Here is a 27,801-nt window from a genome sequence, read left to right as displayed (position 1 = left end):
AGTTTTTCCTCACCCCATCAATAATCACGATAGCTGTCTATTTAAAGTCTTTATCTGATATTTCTATCTTCTCTACGTCATTGATACCTACAATGACTCCCCGACGTCTACCCTGAGCTGCTGCATGGCAGCGTATTTCTTTTATAGCAGACATCTACGTTTTGATAGCTATAATTTTCAGATAATTATCTCTGTGAAGTCAAATTTTGCTGCATAAGCTTCTACCTATTAGCTAGTGTTTCTAGCTCCAGAGGGATGCATGTAGGGCCTCTTTTCCTGCCAGGTAATGGCTTTGTTGATACATGACTGAGTGAGCCTACATAAACCTTCTTCCCTGTTCCTCGTGTATCTTTAAACTATCTCTAACTGTTCCACATGTTGCAGGGTTTGGGGTTACAGTGTCCTTTTGCCATTGTATTCAGAAGTGCTTTATCCATCCAGCTATATGTTCAACAAATATTCTTTAATTACTACTCTGTGCTAGTCATTGGTGGTACTAAGGATGTAATAGTGAGGACACTGACCAGAACAGGGACACATTCAGGGTACGATGCAGGCAGCGGTAGAGGATTGCAACAGAGATGGAGACTCTATTAGGGAAGACTTCATATAGGACATGATGTGCATGCACTTTAGGACCTAAAAAGTCACTGGGAGATGGCATGGTAGAAGGTGAGAAGCAGAGTAATACAGCAGAAGAAACAGCTTGTGCCGAGGGCTGGGTAACCAAGCAGATCAAGAAAATTAAATAAGATGAGTGTTCTGAAGAATAACCTCTGACCTTGGACAGGCTGGGAAAGTGTGCAGGTCCTTACACGCTATAGTATAGAGAAGTCTGAACTCTATACCGAGGACCGTGGGTCATTTCTGAGAGAAGGATGAACCAGGGAATGGCACGAACAGATTGCACGTTGAGCAGCTGCCTCTGGCCAAAGGTGGAGGATATGAGGGGACAAGATTGGAGGCAGAGAGACTAGTGTTAACAGTCCATGTGAGACACAGTGGTGGCCGTTGTCGGATGGAGATAAGTGAATGCAGTTTAAACCACATTGGCACAAAATGAACTCCTTGCTCTGAAATGTGGATGTTCTTCCTGATATTTAGTTTCTTACATAGCCTACTGTTTCTATGAAATGAACAACACAGTGAGCATAATTTCTGGTTTCCTTTGGGTACAAATGGGGTCAGAGAAGGAATTTATATACCCGAAGCTGGTACCTTTGGGGGCTCATCTTCCCAGGCAGACATTTTTGCTCCATAACTGTCTTGCCCATGCTTCTCCATTGTGCTGGAAAGATGGGCCATTGCTCCCTGGAGAAGTGTCCAGCTAGTTACCGATAGCCACGTGACAGTTAATCTAGGACATCGGAGAGAAGGGAGATTTAGTAAGAGAGTTCCTGAAAGAGAGGCAGTGAGCACAAAAGTTGATGACTTTTTAAATTATAGATGGCATACAGTATTGTATTAGTTTCAAGAGTGCAACGTAGTGGTGTGATATGTTTATCTCCTACGATGTGATCACCACGGTAAGTCTAGCATTCATCTGTCATTGTGCAAAGTTGCTTCAATATTATTGATGATATTCCCTGCGTTGTCCATTACATCCCCATGACTGACTTAATTTATGACTTCTTTTTTTTTAACTCTAGAGGGAATGGTAAATACATATGAATGGGGTCTTCAAGAAATAAATAGATGTTACTCTCTGGATGTATGTCAGGCCAATGTTTTAAATCCAGGGATAGTAATAGTTGGAAAGAAACTATCCAGATACTATTGAGACTGAACCAAATAAGAGGGGTATGGAAATAACCAAGGGGGCATGGAGGAGGAAATAAAAGCTAGGCTTTTTAAATCATTCTCTTTGTCTTTGAGCCTTAGTTTAGGACAAGTTTCTCAAACCACATACCAGCTACGTGTTTAAAGCTAGAGTTCATTTTAGTATCTCTATGGGCAAAAGTCATCAGGTAGCAGGTTCCTTATAATTGTCTCATCCACAAGGACGGTGCCAGCCTTGCCAGGTAGAGATTTTTTGTTACTGGATGTATCCAAGCAAATTTGGGTTACCATCTGTCAGGAATTTGGGAGAAAGGATTCCTTTATTAAAGAGGAAGGTTGGAATAATACAATAAAATAATAACATTCCAACCATTTCATTCAACATTTCATTCAGATTTCTTTAGTCTAAATCATAGCCAAATGTATTTTATGCTGTTTTATTCTATATTTTAAACTAGCAGCAATTTTACCTCTCTGTTCTATATGTTTGCTCCTATAGCATACCATATTAAAAATTTTACCAAGTTTTTCTTAACAGTGGGCTTTTCTGAAGCAGAATTCTGAATCTAGGATTACAACTTACATCTTCAAATTCTTCATTCTATTTTAACCCACTTCAGTACCTTTTTTTATATAATACTGATTTGATAAAGAAATGAGGACAGTAGTCTTATCGAATATTTAACCTAACATTTAGTTTCTTGGGGTTTTTTTTTTCTTGTTTGTATCTTATTTTTTAAACAAAAGAATTCTGCCATCCATTCATTGGTCTGAATTATTTTTGAGACATAAATACATGTTAGGTCCTTTGTTCATCCCTGGGAATACATCGTAAATAAGACATTGAGAAGCCTTCTGTTGGGATAGCTTGCAGGCTAAGAAAGAAATAAAAATCAAGAGGGCCTTTCTAAATACCACACCATCATCACATGCAAATGGGGAATGATTGGGAATCGTGTTTGCTGTGACGTTTGATTGTTTCTCCGTGAGTTTACAAAACTGATTCTGCTAGTTTCTATCCATTATGTGGTCAATGAGTTTGAGAAATTCTGGACTAAACACAGTTAGTAATTCTTTACTATAGGACGTCTCAGTGATATTAATAAATGAATGTGCCTGGTAAAACTCTTAAGAAAATGTAGAATATATATAATATTTTCTTAACATATTTGATCATGACAACTTTTCTTCAGAAACATCTTAGTGGAACTACCGTTGTGTGGAACACATTTTGGCTAGACGGAAGATATATTTGAAAATTCCTTGCACAGTCAAGTAGGAAATAGTCTGTGAAAGTCAAACAGAATTGTTGCTGTCTACTTTTCAAAACTGTTGGTATGTGTGTCAGTTAAACATAGAACCCTATACCCATCTCAAAATAAATAATCTTCTCAAACTTCTATGTTAAATTGGACATATTTCATGGGTGAACTTGTATGCCAAACAGATGGGATAGACCTCTGAATACTTATCTCATACAGACCTGTAAAGTTTATGTTCTAAAAGAAATCAAGGGCTCACACCCATGCCTCTGGGGAAACACCTTTTTAAGTCTGGGATTGTGATTCAGCACGACGTGGAAGAAAGTTACTTGCTCTTTGATAGATTTGACAGTGGCCCAAAGATCACTTAACTTATACAGAGCAGGCAGCTTTAGTATTAACATGCATTAACGATGTCCCCTCTGCCATGAGACTACCCCTGAGACACTTTTGAGAGAGAAGCATTAAAGTGAGGAGGAATGATTTTGGACGTTGAAAACTGTCACGGTAACTACCTTGCTAAAAAGTCATCTAAATTCGGTCTTTCACTTAGGGACCAACTCTGCCGCAGGAAACCTAAAGAAGACAGGGACATTAGCTGGGTAGACTTAGCAGCATAGTTTGGGCGGGTCTCCTCTTGTGGAAAGCATAGAGTTTTATCTTCTAAATCTCTGAGACCGAAGCACAGATGTATACATTGTGAAGAGCATGTTTCCCTCTCCACCTTCCCACCCACGTCCTTGGAAGGTCTTTTAACGCTGAATGAGAAGGGTCGAAAGCAGCAAAGCTCACTGCTCATGATGAAGCTGAGAAGGGGAGAGAGGCAAGATGACTTCTGACAGCCTGCCATCTGCCCTCAACCAGCCCCTATGTGGCTGAATGGTCCCAAGCAGAATTACAAGGTTCAGGGTTTTGGTTTCCTCGTCTCTAAATTTAAAGCACTGGAAAACAGCCTCTATTTATATGAACTGGACTCTGTGATGATTTGGGGATTCAGGACCATCAGATGCCTTCTGGATCATTTATCTGGAGAGCCTGGGTTAAAAGGATGACTGAGTCATTGTAGATTCAGACTGAGTTTTCAGTTTGGTGTTAAGTATAGAAAGCACGTGGACACTCTGCCCTCCGATGCAGGAGGTCAAAATGCACACAGACATTTTATAAGACTCTTATCACATTTTTATTATTAAAGTTCCTTGCATGGATTAAAGCTAACCATGATTAATACCAGATTTTAGGACGGAATGAATTGTGCATTATTAGCATGCTTCTGCTTTTGGGTAGGTAAGGTAGTATCCCTCTCCACAGAAAAAGGATTCAGAACACAGGCCTTTTCAGAGTGATATCTGTGCCGTGTGGCTGTGCATCACCTATTTTTAAGTTGCCATTTATAGTTCATGTTGGGAGAGTCAGAAATCTATTCTGATGTAGAACAACTCAGTTTGCCATAGGGCCTTGGTACATCTATGACATTTTCTTTTCTCTTTAGAAATAAGGGAGTGTGGTTATTATAAGGAATCTCATTGAAGAGAGAATGCTAAAAATGAAAGTAATAATTATATATTGAGTTCTATTCTGCGCCAAGGCCTTTATATATATAAAAATTCTAATTCTCACTGTGAGTCTATTAGTAGGCTTCTTCACTTGTATAGCCGTTCTTACTACATCACTGTTTCACCTAGTTGCCTTTAATCTACACTTATTAGGGAAAACTATATTTCATAGATAGTAGACAAAAGCAGGCTTACATTTGTGAGTACTTGAAACAGACTATATTCTTCTATTAAATTGATTAATTTTTGTGTTATTTGCCATATGACAACTGTAGACCTACCTTTGCCCCAACCCCTGTATGATACTTGGCATAGCACTTAATATAAGTTAGATAACTAAATATTTGGTTAATTGTCTTTGTTGCTTATATAGATGCATACTTATGTTACTAAATTAGTATACACTTTTCCACATTTGTTTGTCATTGGTCTTTTATCTCCTGTTAGGCAGGAAGGGAAAAATAAATTTACTGCTCGATTTAAAAACCCAAATTGATAGCCTTTTCACTTAGTTGAGAGTGAGAATGTTTTTCCATCATTTTAAGTATGCTAAAATGGGAAGCATTATTGTACTCATGATCAAACTATAAACTTTAATGCATTTCTTAATGGATAGAAGTAGCACTTTTTAAATTTTATTGAGTGTACTAATGGCCTTAAGTTAACCAAGTTTACACTTCTTGCCTATCTGATTTGCTTTATTGCTGGATCCTGTGGACATTTTTAAAAGCAGTCAACTCAGTTCTTCTGGAGAAGCAGGTTCAGTGCAATGTACAAAGTCATAAAGACATAAAAATATTTTTCTTTTTATTTTGGCAAAAAAAAATAGCTATCTATTAAGAATAGTCATGTTTGGCTTAAATAACAACCACCCATATGGAACACTCACTTTGCATGGGGCACAACAACACTTAAGTGTGTTTTTTGTTCTTACAAGATCCTTGTAAGATAGGCATCATTTTCTCCAATTTGCAGAGGTGACTGGGGACTCCTCTTGGAGGCAGCATAGGAAGTCAGTAATCTAGTCATTGAAACCCCCGTTCTGTCATGACCCATGAATTCCAAGAGGTAAACATCTGGGTGACTTTATCACTGTGTGCTGTGTTAAGGTACCACCAGCTTCCGTAATCAACCCCAACATTTCAGTGACTTAACCCGATGGAACAGCCTGGTGAAGGTGTTCCATTTTGTCAGGCAGCTTTCCTGTCTGCTGTGATTCAGAGACCGGGTTCTTTCCATTGTGGGGGTCTCTGTCATTCCCCGCGGCCATGGAAGAGAAGAGAGAGGCCTACTGTGGTCTGAACCAGGTCACATTGCACTGGCTGGCATTTGATGGACTCAAATAATGAGAAGAGAGAGGGTGGGGAGGACTGGGGACAGTCATCCCAGGTTTAGCTTTGTAAAGTACAAGGATAATGAAGTTGGGTGTGTATGCATGTGTGTATGCAATGGGATAAGATCCTTTTTTATTTTTTATTTTTGTGACAGAGACAGAGAGAGGGACAGATAGGGACAGACAGAAAAGGAGAGAGATGAGAAGCATCAGTTCTTCTTTGTGGCACCTTAGTTCATTCAATTTTTAATTATCAGAGCACTGTACTAAAAAAATTAAAAGAACGGTCCGATGTGTTCATGATTACTCTGAAGAGTGAAATTTTGAGCTATTTAAATATTCTTCATTGTCTCTTTACATAGTGTTCAAATTTTCTAGACTCAGCGTCACGATAATCAACACCAATAAGCACAATTTTTAAAGTCTTCGGAGCAGCACGCCTGTACCTCACTCAGGGCCGGCACTAGAGCAGCGCATGCGCGTGCGGAAGTTAAGGGCTGTCTGGTGCTGACTCTGCACTTGCAGAAGGGAGCTGTGTGGGGGTGGTCATACTAACCAAGCAAGGAAATAGCACTTCAACCCCAGGAAGCCTGACCTGTTGGTGCATTCAGTGGATGGGAAAAGTATCTGATGAAAATAAGACTCGGTGGCAAAACTCCGGGCCCGATGCCACTTACATATCCACATTTTTGAAAAAGACCAGCGTTGCCTCCACAAGTGACCCCGTGCATCCCTTTCATCCCAGCCCATCAGGTATTTTCTGAGATGCCTTGACGAAGCATATTCTCTCTGCTGCAGCCTGGGTCGGCAAATTGGCCTTCTCAGCTTCTGTAAGCTTGTCAGAAGGATGGAAAGCAATGATACGTACTTATTTTAAAAACGTCCTTTCTTTTTTAATACTGTCAGATCTCTTCAGAGGCTGCTGATTCTGAAAGAATGAGCCTGTCCCATGCTGAGCAGAACAAAAATAAGCATCTAAAATATCGGAAAGGGTCTACATCACACCTCCTGTCTCGCTCTGCCATTTTCTGTGTACTTTTCACTTTTCCTGAATAGCCAGCCCCTGCTTCAGATCGGAGGCAGAAATAGTCAAATGAGAGCGGGTAATCTCCACCCTTTGCAAGTATGCATCAATCAGGTCAGACCAGGTCACCTGAATGAAGGACGCGTAATCTGAGGTAGTATGCTTTGCAGTCAGCCATGACAAATGTTTATGTTAATCTGTGTGGCCTTTGCTTGTCTATTCCCTTCCCCCCAGTATCTCTTGCAAAGATCTTCTTTTGTAACCAGCAGATTCATGAGCCATTGCAGGAAACTCCACAGGCGATCGAAAACACAGGATCATCCTACAAAAAAAATTTATTTTGCTGGACTTAATAATGTGCACCACTGGCCAGTGTATGGTAGGAAGAAAATAGATTCTTAAAACATAAAGGCACACATTTCAAAGATCACTTTGAAGGCCACCATCAGATAGCCCACAGCAGGTGAAAGCAACAATTTACATTAATGATCAGTCAGTGAATGTCGCTGGTTTGAAAATAGAATGGTGATTTATATGTAACTTCTGTTTTTCAGTGTTTTTAAATAACTTAATGGTGTCATCTCAGTGAGCCATAAATGCAATTCTCCTTGAAGAATGAATATATATATATATATATATATATATGCGCCAAGTTAATTTTCCCTGCTCATCTTGACCAAACTTTTGAAGGAAAGATGTTTGTTTTATTTATTTATAAATTGTATAAGTATTTATGAAACATCCCCCTTTATCTACACTCTTCTTCTGCTTACATCATTGCGCAGTGCCCAACTTCTGTTATTTTGTAACAAGTAGGTTATATGAATGGCCTTCATAATATTATGTAGAAAAAGCGGCTGAGTTTCTCTATGGGATGGTTTCATTCAAAATGAATACAATCTATATAGCTTTGATGTTCTTTTCCCCCCAAGGCAAAAAAGTGTAACAGAATTTTACAAATGCCTAGGTGTTATACCATAATCTAAGTTTTCCTTTTACTCTGAACACAAATTTTAGAGCCATTAAAAAAAATTATAAAAATAATTAGCTTTCTCTTTTTCAAAATTATGTGTGCTGTGTGCAGGTGTGTGCTACTAATTATTTAGAGCCCAAAAATATCAACTGTAGTCAAATAAACGTAATGACTCTACTATTATACTAGCTTTTATATATATATAAGCTAGTATATATATATATATATATGTTGAAGTCTACAAATCACTAAAAAGTCAAATATTTTTAACAAAAAGTATCTATTTCTTGTCATTCAATTTAAGAGTTAAATAATTATTGCCATCATCCTACTGCATAAACTTTCTGAAATGGTAGGAGTCTGAGCCGAGCATATTTTCATTTGCCAGACATAGTTTTCTACTTGAATTATAATACTTCTGAAGAAGTACATTACCGAGCATAGCACCTTACATTCCCTCTGCTTACTTTGCTCTTCTCAGTGCAAGGTATCCACTCTGCCAAAACCAGAGATGTTTTCATTATTCTGCAGGATCAAAGTGAGTTGATGTAGCTAGCCTCCTTTTGTTTAAAATCAGCCTCTGTCTGTGTAGTCAGAAATGCATGCCTGTATGCACAAGTTCAGTGTTCAAATCCCAGGGAATTCTCAGGAATCAACATTCATCTTTTTCCCCTCCAAGAAATAGTTTATTTTATGTATGCCTTCAGTTGTTCTAGTTTGTTGTTGTTATTGTTATTCCTGTATAAGGTGGGTGGATAAATGGATGGATGGATGGATGGATGGATGGATGGATGGATAGATTTCCCCCCTCACTTGTTGAAGGGCAGTAGAGGAGAATAGAAACAATGTTGGGAAATGTCAGTCAAATCCCCAGCTGGCAATGAAATGAGGATTCCAGGGACAGCTCAACATGGGACTAAGAACATGGGCTCCACAGTCAGAGAGCCAACTGGTCAAATCAGAACATAGAAAATTATTGACTGAGTGATATGGGGAAAGTCACTCACCTCTCTGTGTTTCAAATGTGTCACCTGAAAAATAGAAATAATGAGAATAATGAAAACAGTAACTGCAAACACTTTATCTGAGCCAGGCATTTTACTAGTCACATTCCTTGGCTGAATTTATATACTAAAAGGGACTATTATTGTATTTCCTTTGTTTTACAGAGCATGAGATCTCAGGTAGGGAAGGGAGACAGAGTGCCCACGATCTCACACAGGCTAATGTATAGAAATTCCAGTATATAACTTATAGGGGTGTTGTGAAGATGAATGAGGTAATGCATGTGAAAGGTGTTAGACTAGGGCCAATGTTAGGTATTAAAACAAGAGGATAGACCAATTAGATGAAAATACCCCAAAGCAACTTGAGATAAATTTATAGAGTATTTTTATAAGTACAAAATGATAGAGAACAAATCACACAAAGTGTATTTTGAATGTTGATTATCTCAGGGCGAATGGAGCCCCCTGCTGTATTGAGATAAGAGACAGAAATAACCATTACTTAGCCATCCTTAGAATAAGTCCCATTATCACTGAGAAGTTAAGTCTGTAATAAAATGCAAAATGAACTAAGTAAAATTGTGGGAGAGCCCCTTGCCTTTATCATGTGCATTTTAATTTCACAAGTAAAAAAATAATCACTTAAAATTTTTTTTTCCAATTACAGTTTACACTCAACATTAATTCGTATGTAGTTTCAGGTTGAATTTCCCTTATGGGTGGTCTTAGGAGCAGCTTTTTTGTCCCAGATGTGTCTCTAGCAATTAGTCAGAGCTGCTACCATGTGCTTCTTAGAAAATACTGCAACTGAACATCTGGAGTGATGGTTTCTATTAAGGGGGAGCTGAGTTTTACTCCATTGCATTTTAGTTTAGGACGTTGAGAATGTGGAAATGTTACCGTGACCTGTAATTGGATCAGCCATTTGTGGACTCAGATGTGTAAGACAGAGAGCATAGTAAAGAGCTAAGAATGTGGAAATGGCTTTGTGGGAATACTTGCACTTCTTTGGATAGATGAGCGGTGTCCTTCAGAAATCCTCACCCACAGCCCCGGGGTCTTTGCTAGTAGAATCAGAGGAGCTATGAAAAACAGAAAGCACAATAGGAATTTAGGGCATTTGAAACATGGGAAAGGGATAGAATGAAAGCTCACTTTCAAGTGCCAGTGGGTGAGGGAGACAAATTCCCTGGGCAGGGGGAGTTTAAGAATAATGATGAGCCTGACCAGGCGGTGGCACAGTGGATAGAGCGTCGGACTGGGACGCGGACGACCCACATTCAAAACCCCGAGGTCGCCAGCTTGAGCGTGGGCTCATCTGGTTTGAGCAAGGCTCACCAGCTTGGACCCAAGGTCACTGGCTTGAGGAAAGGGTCACTTGCTCTGCTGTAGCCCCCTGGTCAAGGCACATAAGAGAAAGCAATCAGTGAGCAACTAAGGTGCCACAAAAAAGAATTGATGCTTCTCATCTCTCTCCCTTCCTGTCTATCTGTCCCTATCTCTCCCTCTCTCTGACTCTCTCTCTGTCTCTGTCAAAAAAAAATGATGAGTAAAAGGTTTTTTGTTTGTTTGTTTGTTTTTTCATTTTTCTGAAGCTGGAAACAGGGAGAGACAGTCAGACAGACTCCCGCATGCGCCCGACTGGGATCCACCCGGCACGCCCACCAGGGGCGCCGCTCTGCCCATCCTGGGCATCGCCATGTTGCGACCAGAGCCACTCTAGCGCCTGAGGCAGAGGCCACAGAGCCATCCCCAGCACCCCAGCCATCTTTGCTCCAATGGAGCCTTGGCTGCGGGAGGGGAAGAGAGAGACAGAGAGGAAAGCGCGGCAGAGGGGTGGAGAAGCAAATGGGCGCTTCTCCTGTGTGCCCTGGCTGGGAATCGAACCCGCGTCCTCCGCACGCTAGGCCGACGCTCTACCGCTGAGCCAACCGGCCAGGGCGAGTAAAGGGGTTTTAAAAAATCCAAATTTGAAACCCAAGCATGAAGAGTAAAAAAGTGAGAATAAGTTTTAATGTGTCCATGTATGAACAAACTTTCTTGCAGGGTCGACTATGTTAAAGACAAGATTTTTGATTCCATTTGTAAAGAGATAATGGTATGACTTCTGACTTCAGAGAACGTGGTTGAGTTAAGGGGATCACCCCTACCCTCCAAGAAACATTACAAGAGGTAACAGTTCAAGTCCATGATGCTTAGGCTGCTACAGAGCACTGTTGTTAAAGGACTCAGAGGGTGAATGTGGACTGTGTCAGACAGAGAAGAGAGGGAGTTTCTTGAATGCTCAGAAAGATCGATAGGACTTGGGTAGGCAGGGAAGGAAGGTCGTGGGAAAAATAAGCAAAATGGAAAGTAAAAGATGTATTAAGCGGGATGTAGAAAAGGTTTGCTCAAACAAAAGGTTCTGGGAGGTGATTAGTTGAAGATGAATGGAAGACATAGAATCCTAGACTATCTGAGAGTCTTCCACAGGGTTTATCCACTCTGTCTCAGTTTACTCACTTTGGGTGAGGAAGTAGAGACGCCGAGGGGTGCAGTGCTAGAACGGGCTGTGAAGAGCCTTGTCAGGAGTTTGGACTTTAAAAACAATGGAGTCTCTTTGAAAGCTTTCATAGATCAATCCATTGACACAAATATCTATTGCAATAGAGAGGGTGCTATTAGAGCCAAAACTAGTATGAACAGGTGTGTGTGTGTGTGTGTGTGAGTGTGTACATCTCCTCTGAGTATTAAACAAGAAACAGATATGGAGGCTTTATGTTAGAAGTAAAATGATATTTTCTAACAGTGAGGGTGAAAAAGGCTGAAGTTAGTGCCAGAGGAAGATTCTGGGATCTCCTTTTTTTTTAATTAGAAGAAAAAATATCGATGAGTTTTTACTTCTCATTGATGGATTAAATGTAAACTACCCTGGAAAAGAAAGAACAGTTGAGTTAAAGCTCTTCCTTCTTGTGTGTTTCTAGATAAAACCCCATGATCAATACAGAGGAGACATGTGCTTTGTTAACAAAATAAGCCAAATGGCCGAGGGGTGCTCATTTATTTGTGATGATATTTCCTTTTCCTTCATGCTAAGCTCTAAAATATGCAGTGAGTAAAGACATTTGTAGTGTTAGAGGCCGTGTTTATAATTCAACAAGGAATTGTGTATATTGTTTTTGTTGCAGAAATAAGTTATTTTTATAAAACAAAGAAATATATAGATTAACAAAAGAAATTGAAAATCACTTGTCATCTCACTACAGAGATACCACGGTTAATATATATATATATATATATATATATATATATATATATATATATATATTAGACACATTTTCCAGTGTATAAGTATGTGTGTCCAAATATTTTGCCCATTGTTTTGCAGTATTCTTTTTAAAAAGATAATATATAATAATATAAAATAAGAATAACATGTTGAGAACATCTATTCATGCCAATAAATATTTTTACAATGATATTTCAATTCCTGCATATGTTCTATTCTGCATTTGTACTGTGTTTTATTTAGTCAGTTTCAAGCTGATGGTCTTACTAATTTTTTATGTTATTGCTACTGCAGTAATAAGGATTTGGGGGAGATAAATGTTTATGCATTGCCTCTCATTCATTCATTCCTTCCCATGGTTTTTTTTTTGGGGGGGTTGTTTTGTTGTTGTTTTTTTTTGTATTTTTCTGAAGTTGGAAATGGGGAGGCAGTCAGACAGACTCCCGCATGCGCCCTACCGGGATCCACCCGGCACGCCCAGCAAGGGGCGATGCTCTGCCCATCTGGGGCGTAGCTCTGCCGCAATCAGAGCCATTCTAGCACCTGAGGCAGAGGCCACAGAGCCATCCTCAGCGCCCGGGCAAACTTTGCTCCAATGGAGCCTTGGCTGCGGGAGGGGAAGAGAGAGACAGAGAGGAAGGAGAGAGGGAGGGGTGAAGAAGCAGATGGGCGCTTCTCCTGTGTGCCCTGGCCGGGAATCGAACCTGGGACTCCCGCACGCCAGGCCGACGCTCTACCACTGAGCTAACTGGCCAGGGCCCTTCCCATGTTTTAGTAGATGGATTTTATTGCTATTATGTGCTAAAGCTCTCTCTCGTTCGGGCATGAGGAGGATGATCAACAGTTTGAGAAACTTCATATTTTCCTGAAACTTACCTTATAGTTGGGAGAGATAAAAAAAAAAAAAAGTAAGCATATACAGTAGTTGAGAAAATAAAATAGTACTATCAATATAATAGAAATGAGAGGGGCAGTGATGGGGACTGCTGGGAATGGCAGTAAGATGGTCAAGGATAGAGCCCATTGAGTACGTTTGACCTTTACATTTAGCTCTGAGTCCCAAGGAGGAGCCAACCTCAGTTAGGTACATAGCTGTTCCAGTTTGACAAACAGTAAGACAAAGTTGGATGGGCTTAGTGAGTTGAGGTGAGAGAAGAGTATTAGGTAGTAGGAGGTGATATCGAAGAGCTGTGCAGAGTTCAGATCATTTAGGACATTTTTATTTAATTTTAATTTTTATTTTTTACAGTGACAGAGAGAGAGTCAGAGAGAGGGATAGATGGGAACAGACAGACAGGAACGGAGAGAGATGAGAAGCATCAATCATTAGTCTTTTGTTGTGACACCCTAGTTCATTGATTGCTTTCTCATATGTGCCTTGACCGTGGGCCTTCAGCAGACCGAGTAACCCCTTGCTTGAGCCAGTGACCTTGGGTCCAACCTGGCTGGTGAGCTTTGCTCAAACCAAATGAGCCCGTGCTCCAGCTGGCGACCTCGGGGTCTCGAACCTGAGTCCTCCGCATCCCAGTCTGACGCTCTATCCACTGCGCCACCGTCCGGTCAGGCCAGATCATTTAGGACTTTAAGGGCTAAAGTAATATATTTGTGTTTTACTCTAAGAGTGATGAATAGCCTTTGGACGATATTAGTCAAGGGAGATGTGAACTGCTTAATGTTTCCACTCCCATTTCAAAGGGAAGGGAAGGGTTAGAAGCAAAGAGACAAGCAACAACGGCAGTATAATCCCTCACGGATAATGGTGTCTTTAACTAGATTGTTAGTATTGCAGACAGAGAGAAGTAAGACATTTGTGCTAATATTTGGAGACAGAGCCTCAAAATGTACTGCTTAATTATTTTCTACAAATATCCCTAGGAATGTAAATGTCAAAGCAAAGGGTATGCACAGTTTAAAGACCTCGGTACATATTCCCAAGTGTTCATAGGGAAAGCTGCATCACTGAACAGACGATCGCAGCTTCTGTAATTTACCAGAAAGTCTGCATAATATTGGCTACATACACAGGAGTAAGGAACACATTTGCTCTCATGAAGGTGACAGGTTAGGATGTTGAGAATGCACTTACTGCTTACTTTTTCCTACTATGACCTACTATGCTATTACATAGGTAGTAATTTCTACATCACATGTAATGTCTCTTCTTTTACATGAGGGGTAAAAACAAGTTTTTAACTGGAAAAATTAACTGAGCATCCTAACCTATTTTCTTTTTTTGAAACTATAAAATTAAAATAAATATAAAAATAAATTTGAGAGAAAGTGGCAAAATAAGAAAATATGATTATATGTATCCGAATATCCAAGAGCAGGAGGTAAATGCCAAGCCGAAAAATATTCAAAGGGCAAAAAATCGGCAAGTCACAAAATAATAATGTCAAAAAAGGTAAGAAGGCCCTGGCCGGTTGGCTCAGTGGTAGAGCATCGGCTTGGCGTGCAGGAGTCCCAGGTTTGATTCCCGGCCAGGGCACACAGGAGAAACACCCATCTGCTTCTCCACCCCTCCCCCTCTCCTTCCTCTCTGTCTCTCTCTTCCCCTCCCACAGCCAAGGCTCCATTGGAGCAAAGTTGGCCCAGGTGCTGAGGATGGCTCTATGGCCTCTGCCTCAGGCGCTCAGAATGGCTCTGGTTGCAACAGAGCGATGCCCCAGATGGGCAGAGCATCGCCCCCTGGTGGGCATGCTGGGTGGATCCCGGTTGGGCGCTTGCGAGAGTCTGTCTGACTGCCTCCCCATTTCCAACTTCAGAAAAAAAAAACACAAAAGATAAGAAACACACACACAAATTTTTTAAAATTAAATTTATTGGGATGATATTGGTTAATAAGATCATATAGTTTTCAAATGCACATTTCTATGATACGTGATCTGTAGATGACATTGTGTGCCCACCCAAATCATCTTCTGTCACCATATATATAATATTTGGCCCCTTTACTCCCCACCCCCTTGCATAATCCAAGGTCACAGAGGATTTCTCCCATGTTTTCTTCTCAAAGTTTTATAGTTTACATTTTACATCTGAGTCATTGACTCATTGTGAGTTAATTTTCGTGTAAGGTGTAAAGTCCGGGTCGAAATTCTTATTTGTTTGTCTGTCTGTTTGTTTAGATATTCATGTTCCAGTCAATCCAGACTATCTGTTAAGAAGATTATGCTTTCTCTGATATGGCTTTTATAACTTTGTCAGAAATTATTGAGTTGAATTGTGTGGGTTTATTTTTAGATTCTTCAATTTTATTGACCTATTTTTCTATCACCACCACACTGTCAAAGTAGCTTAATAATGTCTTGAAACCCAGTGGAGTGAATCTTCCAACTTTGTCCTTCCTTTAAAATTTGTTTTTATGTCATGTTCCTTTGATTTCCAGATAGATTTTTAGAATCAGCTCATGCATATCTATAAAAATTTCTGCTTGGATGTTGATTGTGATGCAGTTTTATTTATAGACCAATCTGGGGAGAATTGATGGCTTAAAAATACTTTTTAAACCAGGAGTATACTATATTTCTCCATTTATACTTTTTAGCATGTGTGTGTGTGTGTGTGTGTGGTTGTCTCAGTGTGTTTGTGCTACTTTAAGAAGATTATATGAAGGAGCAAAAAGAACCAATAAACTCACCATTGAAACATTTGGGGTTTTTTTATTCACTTTCAATAAAGCAAACTATGAGCTGACTTTTATAATGATGGGTCATTAAATGTGAAGGATAAATTTTCTATATGAAAGTTCAAAAGTCTTATCTTGGGTGGATGGTGACCCAGGAAAAAAGGTGGAACACAAAACCACCCTTTTTTAAGTCCACTAACATTTATTTAGTTTCAGGAGTTTTTTCCATTCTTGACATTGCCATGATGTGACAATTAAAAATAAATGAAATGAAAATTGATGTGACAGTTAGCAGAATCACTGCAGTCTGTCTGGGAGCATTTCTTACCAGGCATTGCTTTGCTGACAAATAACAGGAGTTAATGTATGACGCAGGATCTCACAAATTTATTTAGCCCAAAAGAGAATACAATTTCCTGTGTCCAAACACATCTCAGCTGACTGATAAATGCCAGTAGCATCCAAATATTATCATCTCCCCTGCATCGTAAGAGGGCTTATTACCAAAGAACCTTAAATAGGATTGTGTTCTAATAGAGATAATAAGCAAATTTTCCATTTTATTTCCAGGAATTTGAAATTACTGAATGTGTTCTATAAAGCACAATGTAAATTGTTTATTTTATTCATGTCCTACTTTTCAAGCTATTTGTAGCATAGACACATGCAGAAAAAAAATGTATCTGGCTTCTTTTCTGTTTTCTAGTTTTATAATTCATAAGTCTTCAAGGTTGCCTTATTATAAACCAAGAGGGGGCCCTGGCCGGTTGGCTCAGCGGTAGAGCGTCGGCCTGGCGTGCGAGGGACCCGGGTTCGATTCCCGGCCAGGGCATATAGGAGAAGCGCCCATTTGCTTCTACATCCCCCCTCCTTCCTCCCTGTCTCTCCCTTCCCGTCCCGCAGCCGAGGCTCCATTGGAGCAAAGATGGCCCGGGCGCTGGGGATGGCTCCTTGGCCTCTGCCCCAGGCGCTAGAGTGGCCCTGGTCGCGGCAAAGCGACGCCCCAGAGGGGCAGAGCGTCGCCCCTGGTGGGCGTGCCGGGTGGATCCCGGTCGGGCGCATGCGGGAGTCTGTCGGACTGTCTCTCCCCGTTTCCAGCTTCAGAAGAAAAAAAATAAAAAATAAACCAAGAGGGTACTCTAGAGATCCTCAGACTAATTCTTTATAAAGCAGAGTGTTGCAAAAACAGTCCAGAGCCTTGGCTAAAGTGATCCACTAAAGTAAATTTTACCTACATTTACTTGATATACCTTGAGGATATTCATGTCTTTTGTTAGATGTTTGATTCTACAACTGCTTATTCAGAAGTAGGGTATGACAGAATTCTGAACAGATCAAAATTTGTATATTTGTGAAACCAGGGAAAATATTTATTTTATTTTGTTTGTTTATTTATTTTGCAGCCAAGAGATTATACTTTTGCAGTGGAAACTGTTGAATGTTTTTAAGCACCAAAGTACGCATATATGTGCAGAAATCTAACAGGCATACTTTATTGGACATTCATTCATTCGTTCACTATTTGTACCCTGAAACTGCACTAGACTCACAAGTTGTAGAGCTCACTAGTACTTGATTCTAGGGTTTTTTTTAAGCCCTCAAGTACGGCATTATGAACTAATCTTAAAATAGAATGGTAATTAACCTTTCAAATGAATATTTGGCCTTTCCTTTAGTGATGCAGATAAGGTTGAGGGAGAAATCACATTGGACTCATAGGCTTCTAATGGCTAAATATGTCACACTACATATGTGAATGCTTTATTCTTAGCATATAGCTTTTGTTGTTTACAAATTGCACTTTGTTATACATTTAATTGTCATAATACTATTCTGGTTTGATCACGTATGTATTCAAAGCCCCGTTTATGGCTAATGGAACCAGAGTGAAAAGAAATGGTATATACATTTACACACTAGACCAGGGGTCCCCAAACTATGGCCTGTGGGCCACATGCGGCCCCCTGAGGCCATTTATCCGGCCCCCACCGCACTTCCGGAAGGGGCACCTCTTTCATTGGTGGTCAGTGAGAGGAGCATAGTTCCAATTGAAATACTGGTCAGTTTGTTGATTTAAATTTACTTGTTCTTTATTTAAAATATTGTATTTGTTCCTGTTCTGTTTTTTTTTTTTTTTTTTACTTTAAAATAAGATATGTGCAGTGTGCATAGGGATTTGTTCATAGTTTTATTTATAGTCTGGCCCTCCAACGGTCTGAGGGACAGTGAACTGGCCCCCTGTGTAAAAAGTTTGGGGACCCCTGCACTAGACACATTGGAGAGAGGCTGGTTCTGAGCCCCCAAGCCTCTGGAGGCCAACGTTCCCTTCAGAACAACTCACTGCTCCCCAAAAGCGAGGAGCCTGGTCTGCTGATCGCAACCCTGGGATTAAAATTCTCACGACATACTGATTGAGATGATATTGTTTATATCTGGGAAACTACATACATACGTTTCCATGTAAATACTACCTCTCCCAGGAAACTCACCTTCATGAGACCAGTTAGGATTTTCATTGACAAATTCTTAACAATTACCACTGTCATAAACTAACCACTTTGTTACAGATGTATTGTCTCACTGTATTCCTGTGTACTCCACTTTGAGAAAGACAAATTAATTATAAAGTGATTATTACTTACCATTTTTCTTCCCGGGCAGTATATGATAAATCTCTGGAGGTTATGTCCTCTTCAGTTGGGTATTTATAGTCCCTACCCTAGTAGGTGTTCAGTAAGAATGGGTGTAGCAAAATAATATTTGCCTATATGTGAATAATATATGTTTTATAGTGTTTGGCTGTATATAGTTTCTTTTCCTATGAATACAGAAATGTTTGTCTTCCTCCCAAGTCCATTTGGGTACAAAATGACCTTTTTTCCCCCTTCTTCTTCTTCTTCTTCTTCCTTTCACAGGATTATACGTTGACAATGTATTTTCAACAAGCCTGGAGAGATAAGAGGCTGTCGTATAATGTCATACCTTTAAACTTAACTCTGGACAATAGAGTAGCGGACCAGCTCTGGGTGCCCGACACCTACTTCCTGAACGATAAAAAGTCGTTTGTGCATGGAGTGACCGTCAAGAACCGCATGATCCGCCTGCATCCCGATGGGACTGTCCTCTATGGCCTCAGGTCTGTAGTGTTCATTTCAAAATTGAACTCTTCCTGAACGAAATAGTCATTGCTTTCTTTTGGAGGGGAACAGGTGCTGCTTCCCTTACTCTTCCTCCAAGTCTACTGAGAAGCAGCTAACCCTTCTCTCCAGCAGACATCTGACAGCTCAGAGGGGCATGCTTGCAAAGGGACTTAGCCCGGCCAGGACTAAGTTTTGGGGTTTTTTTTGTTATGCTTTTTTCTTTCTGGATTATATCAGCCACTGAACCTAAAGCTGCTTTCTTTAAGGAGTAGGAATAAACAATACCAAAATAGCTGAGACATAAGGTTTTCATGAAGTGGAAAAAACACAGTGTGTCCGTAAAGTCATGGTGCACTTTTGATCAGTCATAGAAAAGCAACAAAGGACAATAGAAATGTGAAATCTGCACCAAATAAAAGGAAAACCCTCCAAGTTTCTGTAGGATAATGTGGCAGCATGTGCGCATGCACAGATAATGACATAACACCGTATATACAGCAGAGCAGCCCACGGCCATGCCAGTTGAGATGTGGACAGTACAGAGGAAAGTTCAGTGTGTTCTGTGGCTCGCTAGAGTCGAATCGGTGACCAAAGTGCAACGTGAATATCGGCATGTTTATAACAAAGTGCCACCACATAGGAATAACATTACTTGGTGGGATAAGCAGTTGAAAGAAACCAGCAGTTTGGTGGAGAAACCCCGTTCTGGTAGGCCATCAGTCAGTGACGAGTCTTTAGAGGCTATATGGGATAGCTACCTAAGGAGCTCTAAAAAATCATTGTGTGAGCCCACATCAAACTGCACTGAATAGGTCTGAAACTGGGAGAGTTTTCCTTTTATTTGGTGCAGATTTCACATTTCTATCATCTCCTGTTGCTTTCCTGTGACTGGTCAAAAGTGCACCATGACTTTACGAACACACTGTATATATGAATGCCTAATACTTGTTTGAATGTTGCTGATGCTCTCTTATGTCAGTTGTCCTTAAGCTGCGTGAAGTGGGTCTAGTCCACTGACACAGTAAGGCTCTTTGTGCCTTCTGATCCTTCAAATAGCAGTCAGACTTGCAAATAACCTCATGTCTTAGATTTATTAGTAATAACTTTACACTAGTAAATGTGCCTTTATGTCAGAAAAGAATGGTGAGGTTCTGCTGTTTGGATGAGAATAAATCCTTCTTTTAAAGTTTGTTTTGTATTAAAAGAAATAGATTCCTTTTTAAAAAAGAATGAGGAGAGGCCCTGGCCGGTTGGCTCAGCGGTAGAGCATCGGCCTGGCGTGCAAAAGTCCCAGGTTCAATTCCCGGCCAGGGCACACAGGAGAGGTGCTCATTTGCTTCTCCACCCCTCCCCCTCTCCTTCCTCTCTGTCTCTCTCTTCCCCTCCCACAGCAAGGCTCCATTGGAGCAAAGTTGGCCGGGGCGCTGGGGATGGCTCTGTGGCCTCTGCCTCAGGCGCTAGAGTGGCTCTGGATGCAACAGAGCGACGCCCCAGAGGGGTAGAGCATCGCCCCCTGGTGGGCATGCCCGGTGGATCCCGGTAGGGCGCATGCGGGAGTCTGTCTGACTCCCTCCCCGTTTCCAGCTTCGGAAAAATGAAAAAAAAAAAAAAAAAAAAGAATGAGGAGAAACGGTATCTCACTTTGAAAACATTGCAATATAAAGAGTTTCTCTGCATTGTTGGGGAAGAAACTCTAAATTCCAAAATGTTCAGTTGCCTCTGATCTATTCTGTTCCACATGAATATGTAGTTACTTTACCATAATAATGATGGTTAAATAGTATCATTTAGTAAACAATTGTAAGAGGTAAACCACATACTTTCAATACTTTGATATAGTTAATCCTTATAACAGTCTCGTCAATTAGAAACTGATGTAATCTTTACTTTCAAATGAAGAAACTGAAGCTGATGCAACTTGCCTAAAATCACAAAGAAGGCAAACTGTGAGGATGGGATTGGCCCATTCAGAGACAGAGCTTTAACCTGTGCACTGGGATGTCTCTCACTCAAACATTTTTCTTATCTGGAATATCTCATTTTCATTATCTACTATATTTAGCATGCCTGGCCGGTGCAGTTGTCTTAGATCCTTATAAATCAGCTTCTTTTTTTATCATATTTGTAAAGAAAATGACCTTCAATGTCAAGGGGTGGAGGGAGAGAGCGAGGCCGAGAGAGGGCATGTTTATACTCTGTGTTTGCCACGGGCAGGAGAAGAGATGAATTGGAAATTTGTAAATGTCCCATTTCAGTTTTTACCTACACTCTAAATAAACTCAGTAAAGGTTGTCAATAAATCCTGAATGCACAGCTGCAAAGTTGAATGGATGGGAAATCAATAACCAGAATGTCTTCAGAATTAGGAAGGAAAAGAGAGGACCGATATAGATGATAAATACGTAGGCTTTATACTGTTAAGCCAATAATCAGACAGAAAAACTGATGACTGTTCATTCTTATCATTAAAATGCACTGGTCATAATAGCTGTAACTCAAACTCACAGCGGTAGGAACTTGGCACTCTGCGTCCCCACTTCCCACAAGAGCTGTTGACAAAATATGAAGGTTCCTAGACACCTGACGTGCATAACATTAAGACTTCTGAACAGAGAAGGCTCTGAATGGTGGTTGTATTATCCATTGTATTGTTAATCCTGAATTTGAAACTGATGAGATTTTTCAGGAAATGTATAAATGCCCCATTCCAGTTTTTACTGATAAATAGAACAGTTTGTTTCATGGCTGGAAATTTAATGCAGACCACCTATTTCTTTCTCAACTGCGGCAGCTTTGTTTGTGATAGATCAATTAGAGGAAGTCAGTTAGGCTTACCACTGGCGTAGTGGATCCAGCTCCACTCAGCCTCTCTTCCTGTTTACTCACCTCCTGCCCGTCAGTCTCTGTTGCTGATAGTCTGGTGAAAACTCATCTTAGTCTATGCTCAGTAATGACGACAAGGAGACAACACTTAACATCGTAATAGCATCATTATCAGTAGCTGATACTTATTCAAGGACTGAGCGCACACTTGTCACTGTGCCAGAACTTACATTATCTCTCTTAATATTGACTTTTAACTCTACAGAGTGGGCACCATTGCCTTGTCCATCTTACACAAAGAAACTGAGGAACGTGTGTACCAAGTATGAGAGTTACACACAGGAAAGCGTTAAGATTTGAACACAAGGATGTTCTCCATCACCGCTCTGGCCTGCTCCCTAGGTACTGGAAGATGGGATAAAGGAGAGCTGGAATCACCTAAGAGCACACTGAAGGAAAAAAGGAGATTAAAGAAGTTAGTTGGAAACGGCATTCATTAGGCCTATAGATACACACTTTGTTCTGGACTCATAGAATAAGGCCCTGAAGAACAATAGGCCCGAGTCTTCTATGGGAGATGCCACTTTAGGTTGAAGGTTCACACCTGTCCCAGTGATACCAAGGGATGATTTTTGCTGCAGGAATTCTGGGGCACAGGCAAGATTGTTGCGAAGAACTTCATAGTGGCTAAGTTCATCAGTCTATGGTGAAAAGGCAAATGGAAAGGCATCTATGAAGGCCTAGGCATAGAAGGCTAGGATAGAGAGAGCTTTAAATATCAAGATACTGACCGAGAAATCGGGTAGAACAAGATCTACAAGTTGGATGTCATGAATGAATGAATGAATGAATGAATGAATGAATGAGTTCAAAGCAAAAGCAAAAGCTAATGCTTCCCTCCTGTTGCGATCCACAAAGATTGATGGGAGGAGGCAGGGGGAGGGGAGGTCCTTCAGAGGCTCTGAGTAAGCTTCTTGGTAAGGTTTTTTTCTTCAGTGAAAATTTCAGCTACTAAACCATAATAATGATTTGGAATGTAGTGTGTACAATATCGATGTTGGTTGAATTTCATAGTGGATATGTAGGGTGTTCACTGGGTTATCCTTTTAACTTGTCGGCATGTTTGAAAATTTTCATGATAAAATTTGGAAAAGAAAAAAATGGCATGTTTTAGAGCCCTTGGAATCTCTGGTTCTATTATATATATATAGAAAAGAGCACTAAAGATTTAAAAGTCGGCAGCCAGGGAATGATATTTCTGATCTCTTGGAGGTAGAGAGTCATCGGTCCATGTCATCTACTTTTAACAGCGGTGTCTGAAAGCGAGGCCATCTCATCTCAGAGGATGCGTGGCTCAGTGGGTGGGATCCAGGAACACAGACAGCCAGGCTAGGTCATGACCCGGGAAGAAGTGAAGACAGCTCCTCAGTTATACCCTTGATTAGCCCCTTGTGAAGTTGTCCTCCTGCAAGGGGGTGCCCACGGCTTCTGCCTGACTCAGCAGGAGCTCTGAGTCTCGTCAGGCTGATACAGTGTGTTACCATAGCAAGAGTTTTCAGGATAGTACCCAGCTAGTCCACACCCCGTGCTCGCATTAAGGTACAGTGGCCTTGGGGGGTTTAGAGAGTGGAGACTGAGATTTAGAAATATAAAAAATATGTTAGATGTTATCAGTACACACCAAGTCTTAAGCATTTTTGTTCTGATTAGATTTTTGTTTCCTCGTTACCAAAAACACGGGTTAGCAGCCTACTCTCAATTCCAGTACTCTTCAGGTTGATGATGATTTTAGAGGTGCCAGGGGCAGAGCTGGAATACTATGCAGACAGATAAATGGGCACAACTGGGCAATGCAATCAACTTTGCTGACAGAATATAATGATAATGGCATTTGGGCTTTAGTTTGGACTTTTGTCATTGACTTCTTGTTGAGCATTGAGAACCTTCTCCTGGTTTTAATGTCCTCATATATACAGAAGGTCCTCAGGTTACAACGCAGTTCCATTTCTACGACAGTGAAGTAACCCAAATTTAGGTGTAAGTCGAAACAAACCCTAGCCTACATCACTTACCTATCCTTACACACTCGTAAAATCATAATCTAGAACATAAAAACACAGCTAAGCCACATAAAAAGAAAAAGGACATAAATATACGATACTGCACACTGGACTGTGGTAACAGAAGAATGACTGTGAGGGCCAAGAAAATCCCTTACCTTTATGCCTGTGGTTGACTTGCACCCTGGAAGGGGCATTGCAAGGTGGGAGGGAGGGACCTATCAGGAGGAGGAAGCTGGAGAGGCAGGAGAACCTGCAGAAGGAGCTGGAGACCCTGGGTCAGGTGAATCAGGATTGCCTAAGGAACATGCAGGAGACGCTGAGGATGATTCTACCTGTACTACAGGTGTTTCATCTAGAGAAGCAGCGGATGTAGAGGGTACAGGGTCTGTTGCAGGTCTCTCTACCTTCTTAAAGAATTGTTCCAGGCTAGTCTGGAAGCCTGATGACTTCTCTTCCAAAATCTGCCTATAGCATTGCAAGGCATCTGCAACAGCCAAAATGCTCACCTCTCAATTTTTTTAATGTTTTTATGGGAGTGAGCATCATAAACTTGAAACGTCGTATGTTGAGACTATTGTAATCCGAGGACCCTCTGTATAATAGAGAATTAAATACCATCAGTTTTTTTGCAACCCTATCATTCTCTGAATTAATGATCAATGAGTGTAAAATAATTTATAAGCAAACATCAGACTAGAAAAGGAAATGATCTATTTAGAGTTGCACAGTATAGGGTGGATAGGTGTCTCTGAAACCAAGCCTTTCCTGTTATTCTCCTCATGTCTTATCATTCATCTATTTTCTCAATTGAGTTTAAAGATCTACAGTATACAGAAATCATTTTTATGGGTGATGAATAATGCTTTTTTCCCCCAAGTTTAAACTTATAGTTTGTGACTAAAGAATAATGAAATTCTTAAATATAGATTCTCACCTTCACTGTTAGCTGGTTGATAGCTCACTTGATCATAAAATCAAATACCTCCTATCTTTTATGATCCTGCTTAGAGATTTCTTTCAGAGGATATAGCTTGACCCAGAGAAGAATGTTTTCTTGGGAGTAACAAAGCTTATAGAATTGGTGACAGAGGACTTTTCAGTTGACTAGACCGAGAATTCATAGCAATTTATAAAGCAAATATTTCAGATGAACTGTATTTTAATTTTAAATAAAATTGGCCCAATCAAGTAATTTTCAGAACAATTCAAGGACATAAATGCCATAAAACTGTAGGAATTTTTGTCAAGGAACCCAACAAAACTAGTAGGAGGTAAGAACCAGGTTTACTCTAGGATTGACATGACACCATAAAGGATGTTACATAACTCAGACCATTATTGACCTGAAAAAGGGAGGTATTAGATTTCAAAAGCTAATGAACAATTGCATTGGACAGAAAATCAGGAGGCCTGCATTCTGTTCTAGTCTTATTATTAGTGGCTCTTACTTATTTAAATGAGTTATAAATTTTGTTCTAAGTCCAAAAATCCCACATTACTGTGATTTTGCTAATGTATGGCATAAATACTTATAGGACTTTCATGTCATAATGGATGTAACAGTACTTGATACCTCTGTGTTTTCACAATTGCATTGATCTTTTTGAAAAACAATCTTATTAATTAGGAAAGTGAAAACAAAATCATGGCATTCAGGTATACAGAAAGGCCTGAATTATCAACTTTGCCACCTTTTGTGAGCAAAAGAATGTATATTTTTTATTGAAACTTAGACTCTGAATCCAAATCACTGCATATTATTTATGCCAAGTCATTCACATTGTATCATAAGCATTTTATCACATGATTAAAAAACTCTTCAACAGACACAAGTAAAACAAATCTCCTCTTCCATTATGAAGTAATGCATGTTTAATAATGAAAATTTAGAAACTTCAAATGAGTTATGAATGAATAAAATTACCCTAGATCCTACCACCCAGAATTAGTCAGTAACCTGTACCTTGCTTTATATTCTTCCAGATATCTATCCTAGTAAAAAATACATTCAGGTAGTTTTTCAAAAAACGAATTCACATTACACATACTATTCTGTGATCTTATTTTTTTCTTTAACAATGAATGTATCATAATTATGTTTGCCATATACTGAAAGGTAGTTTATTTTTTCATTCATTTAATACTTAAATAAGAACAATAAAAAAGGTACACAAAACTAGATTATGTGATAAGAAAGAGTTTTAAAATGTTAATGAAAAAATATTAATTAATTCCTGACAGAAAATGATAAAAATGTAATTGAAGCTATTTCCATATTGCTTCTTGATTGGCGTCTTCACTTGCAATTTTCTTTGCTTTTATCTGAGCTCCATCGACTGTGTGATTTTCTTTAACCGTCTTTTCACTGTCGGAGTAGGATCCCATTCCTTTAGAAATAGACCGATTAGACTAACAGTCATTGTGTTTGATACATTAGAAACAGTTAGGTGACTGCTCTTCTCTGAGTGTATTATGCTCACCTTTGGAAAAAACCCCTTTCTGCTTCTGCTGAACTTACAGCAATTGTTCTGACAGTATTTTTAGCTCTTTGAACACTTTCAGGAATTGCATACTTCCTGGGATTTTTTAAAACGGTTTCCATGAAATGTTTTATGGAATGAATAAATAAATGTTACAAGCATAGTTCCATCAAATTTTTTTTATCTATAGATGGAATAAAGATTTCTATGGGCGCTTAGGATATGCTGTTGCACAGATGAACATTAGAAAAGAGTCAGGAATGTAAATTTGTAATTTCCACATTGTTCGGCTGCCCAGGTGTTCACCTTAGAGAGAACCCTGATTATAAGTGCCATTTTAACAACCAGTTCACAGAATTCAACAAAAAATTAGGTATTGGTTCTGCTGAACAGGTGTGAACCCACTGAATCCCACCACTGACACTGCAGTTGCTGCAATAAAGTGCAGGACGATGTAAAATTTACATGATATTTTAGTGACAGACAGGCAAAGCTATTTGTGGCAATGAATAATCTTCCAGTTGTGCTGATGTAATCTGTAGTCTCATTTGTTAAATAAACAGCCCAGGAGATGTACTGACGTTGATTTTACTAGGACAGTTCTTAGGGATGGAAGGACTTGCTTAGGCTTTCAGTAGTAGCTGACCTGTCTAAAAATAGCCATTTGTCATTTAGGGAGAGGGAAGAGCCCTTGACTTCATATGCCTATATACCTCCCATATGTAACATTAGATCAGAAACATGTCACTTCTGATTAAAGGTTCACATTCTTAAAGAAAGATTCAGCAGGAAGCAGAAGGCAATTCAACCACCTCCTGCGATGTGTGTTCTGTCATTGGGAAAATGGCAAAGGACAATGTTAGCCTGTAATGAATTTAGACAGGCAGGGTGTATTAATTTTATCCTCTTCCTCCACTTCTAAAGCTTTACCACAGGATATTAGACAAGTGAGTGACTGAGTAGCCATTCCACACTAAAATGAAGTCTATCAAACACTAATATATCACTTTTTAACTCGAATTTCTTAATTGGATTAACTTATTTTCATAGAGAATTTGAGTAAATGCATTTGGTCAAGCAGAAAACGGAGATTTTTGTTAGGACTATCAGCCCTTCTGGCCAGAGTGTAAAACCCTGTTCTCCAGATTTGATTTGCTCAGTTCTTCTAAGCAGTAAAGATCACCTTCATGTACCTCCACCTCTGTGGGGAAAGATGCATATAATATAGTTTTATAGGATACATATTCTTTAAAGAGGTGTCAGCAAGTTTTCCAAGAAAATTGCCCACTGTGTTTCCCTATAAGATAAAATTATTTAGATTACAATAAGTGCATTTAGAAGTAATTTCTGACATCGTCAACTTTATTTCCTTTTTTATTTTTAGTGAGAGACAGAAAGACAGAGAAAGACAGGAAGGAAGAGATTAGAAGCATCAACTCATAATTTTGGCATCTTAGTTGTTCATTAA

General features: G+C 39.8%; 1 protein-coding gene across 3 annotated transcripts in view; it reads left to right on the top strand.

Annotated features, from left to right (window-relative positions):
• The window catches only part of GABRB2 (gamma-aminobutyric acid type A receptor subunit beta2), a 218,759-nt gene that overhangs the window by 59,749 nt on the left and 131,209 nt on the right, over positions 1-27,801 (top strand). For all 3 annotated transcript variants that reach the window (XM_066273199.1, XM_066273197.1, XM_066273198.1), the window contains one exon: positions 18,743-18,963. In XM_066273199.1, coding sequence (XP_066129296.1) covers positions 18,743-18,963 — 221 coding nt within the window. The remainder of the gene's footprint in view (positions 1-18,742; positions 18,964-27,801) is intronic.

The sequence above is a fragment of the Saccopteryx bilineata genome, chromosome 4 (genome assembly GCF_036850765.1).
Source record: "Saccopteryx bilineata isolate mSacBil1 chromosome 4, mSacBil1_pri_phased_curated, whole genome shotgun sequence".
In the NCBI taxonomy this organism is placed as follows: domain Eukaryota; kingdom Metazoa; phylum Chordata; class Mammalia; order Chiroptera; family Emballonuridae; genus Saccopteryx; species Saccopteryx bilineata.
Note: the sequence above shows the minus strand (reverse complement) of the source record. Positions and strands in the feature narration are given on the sequence as shown.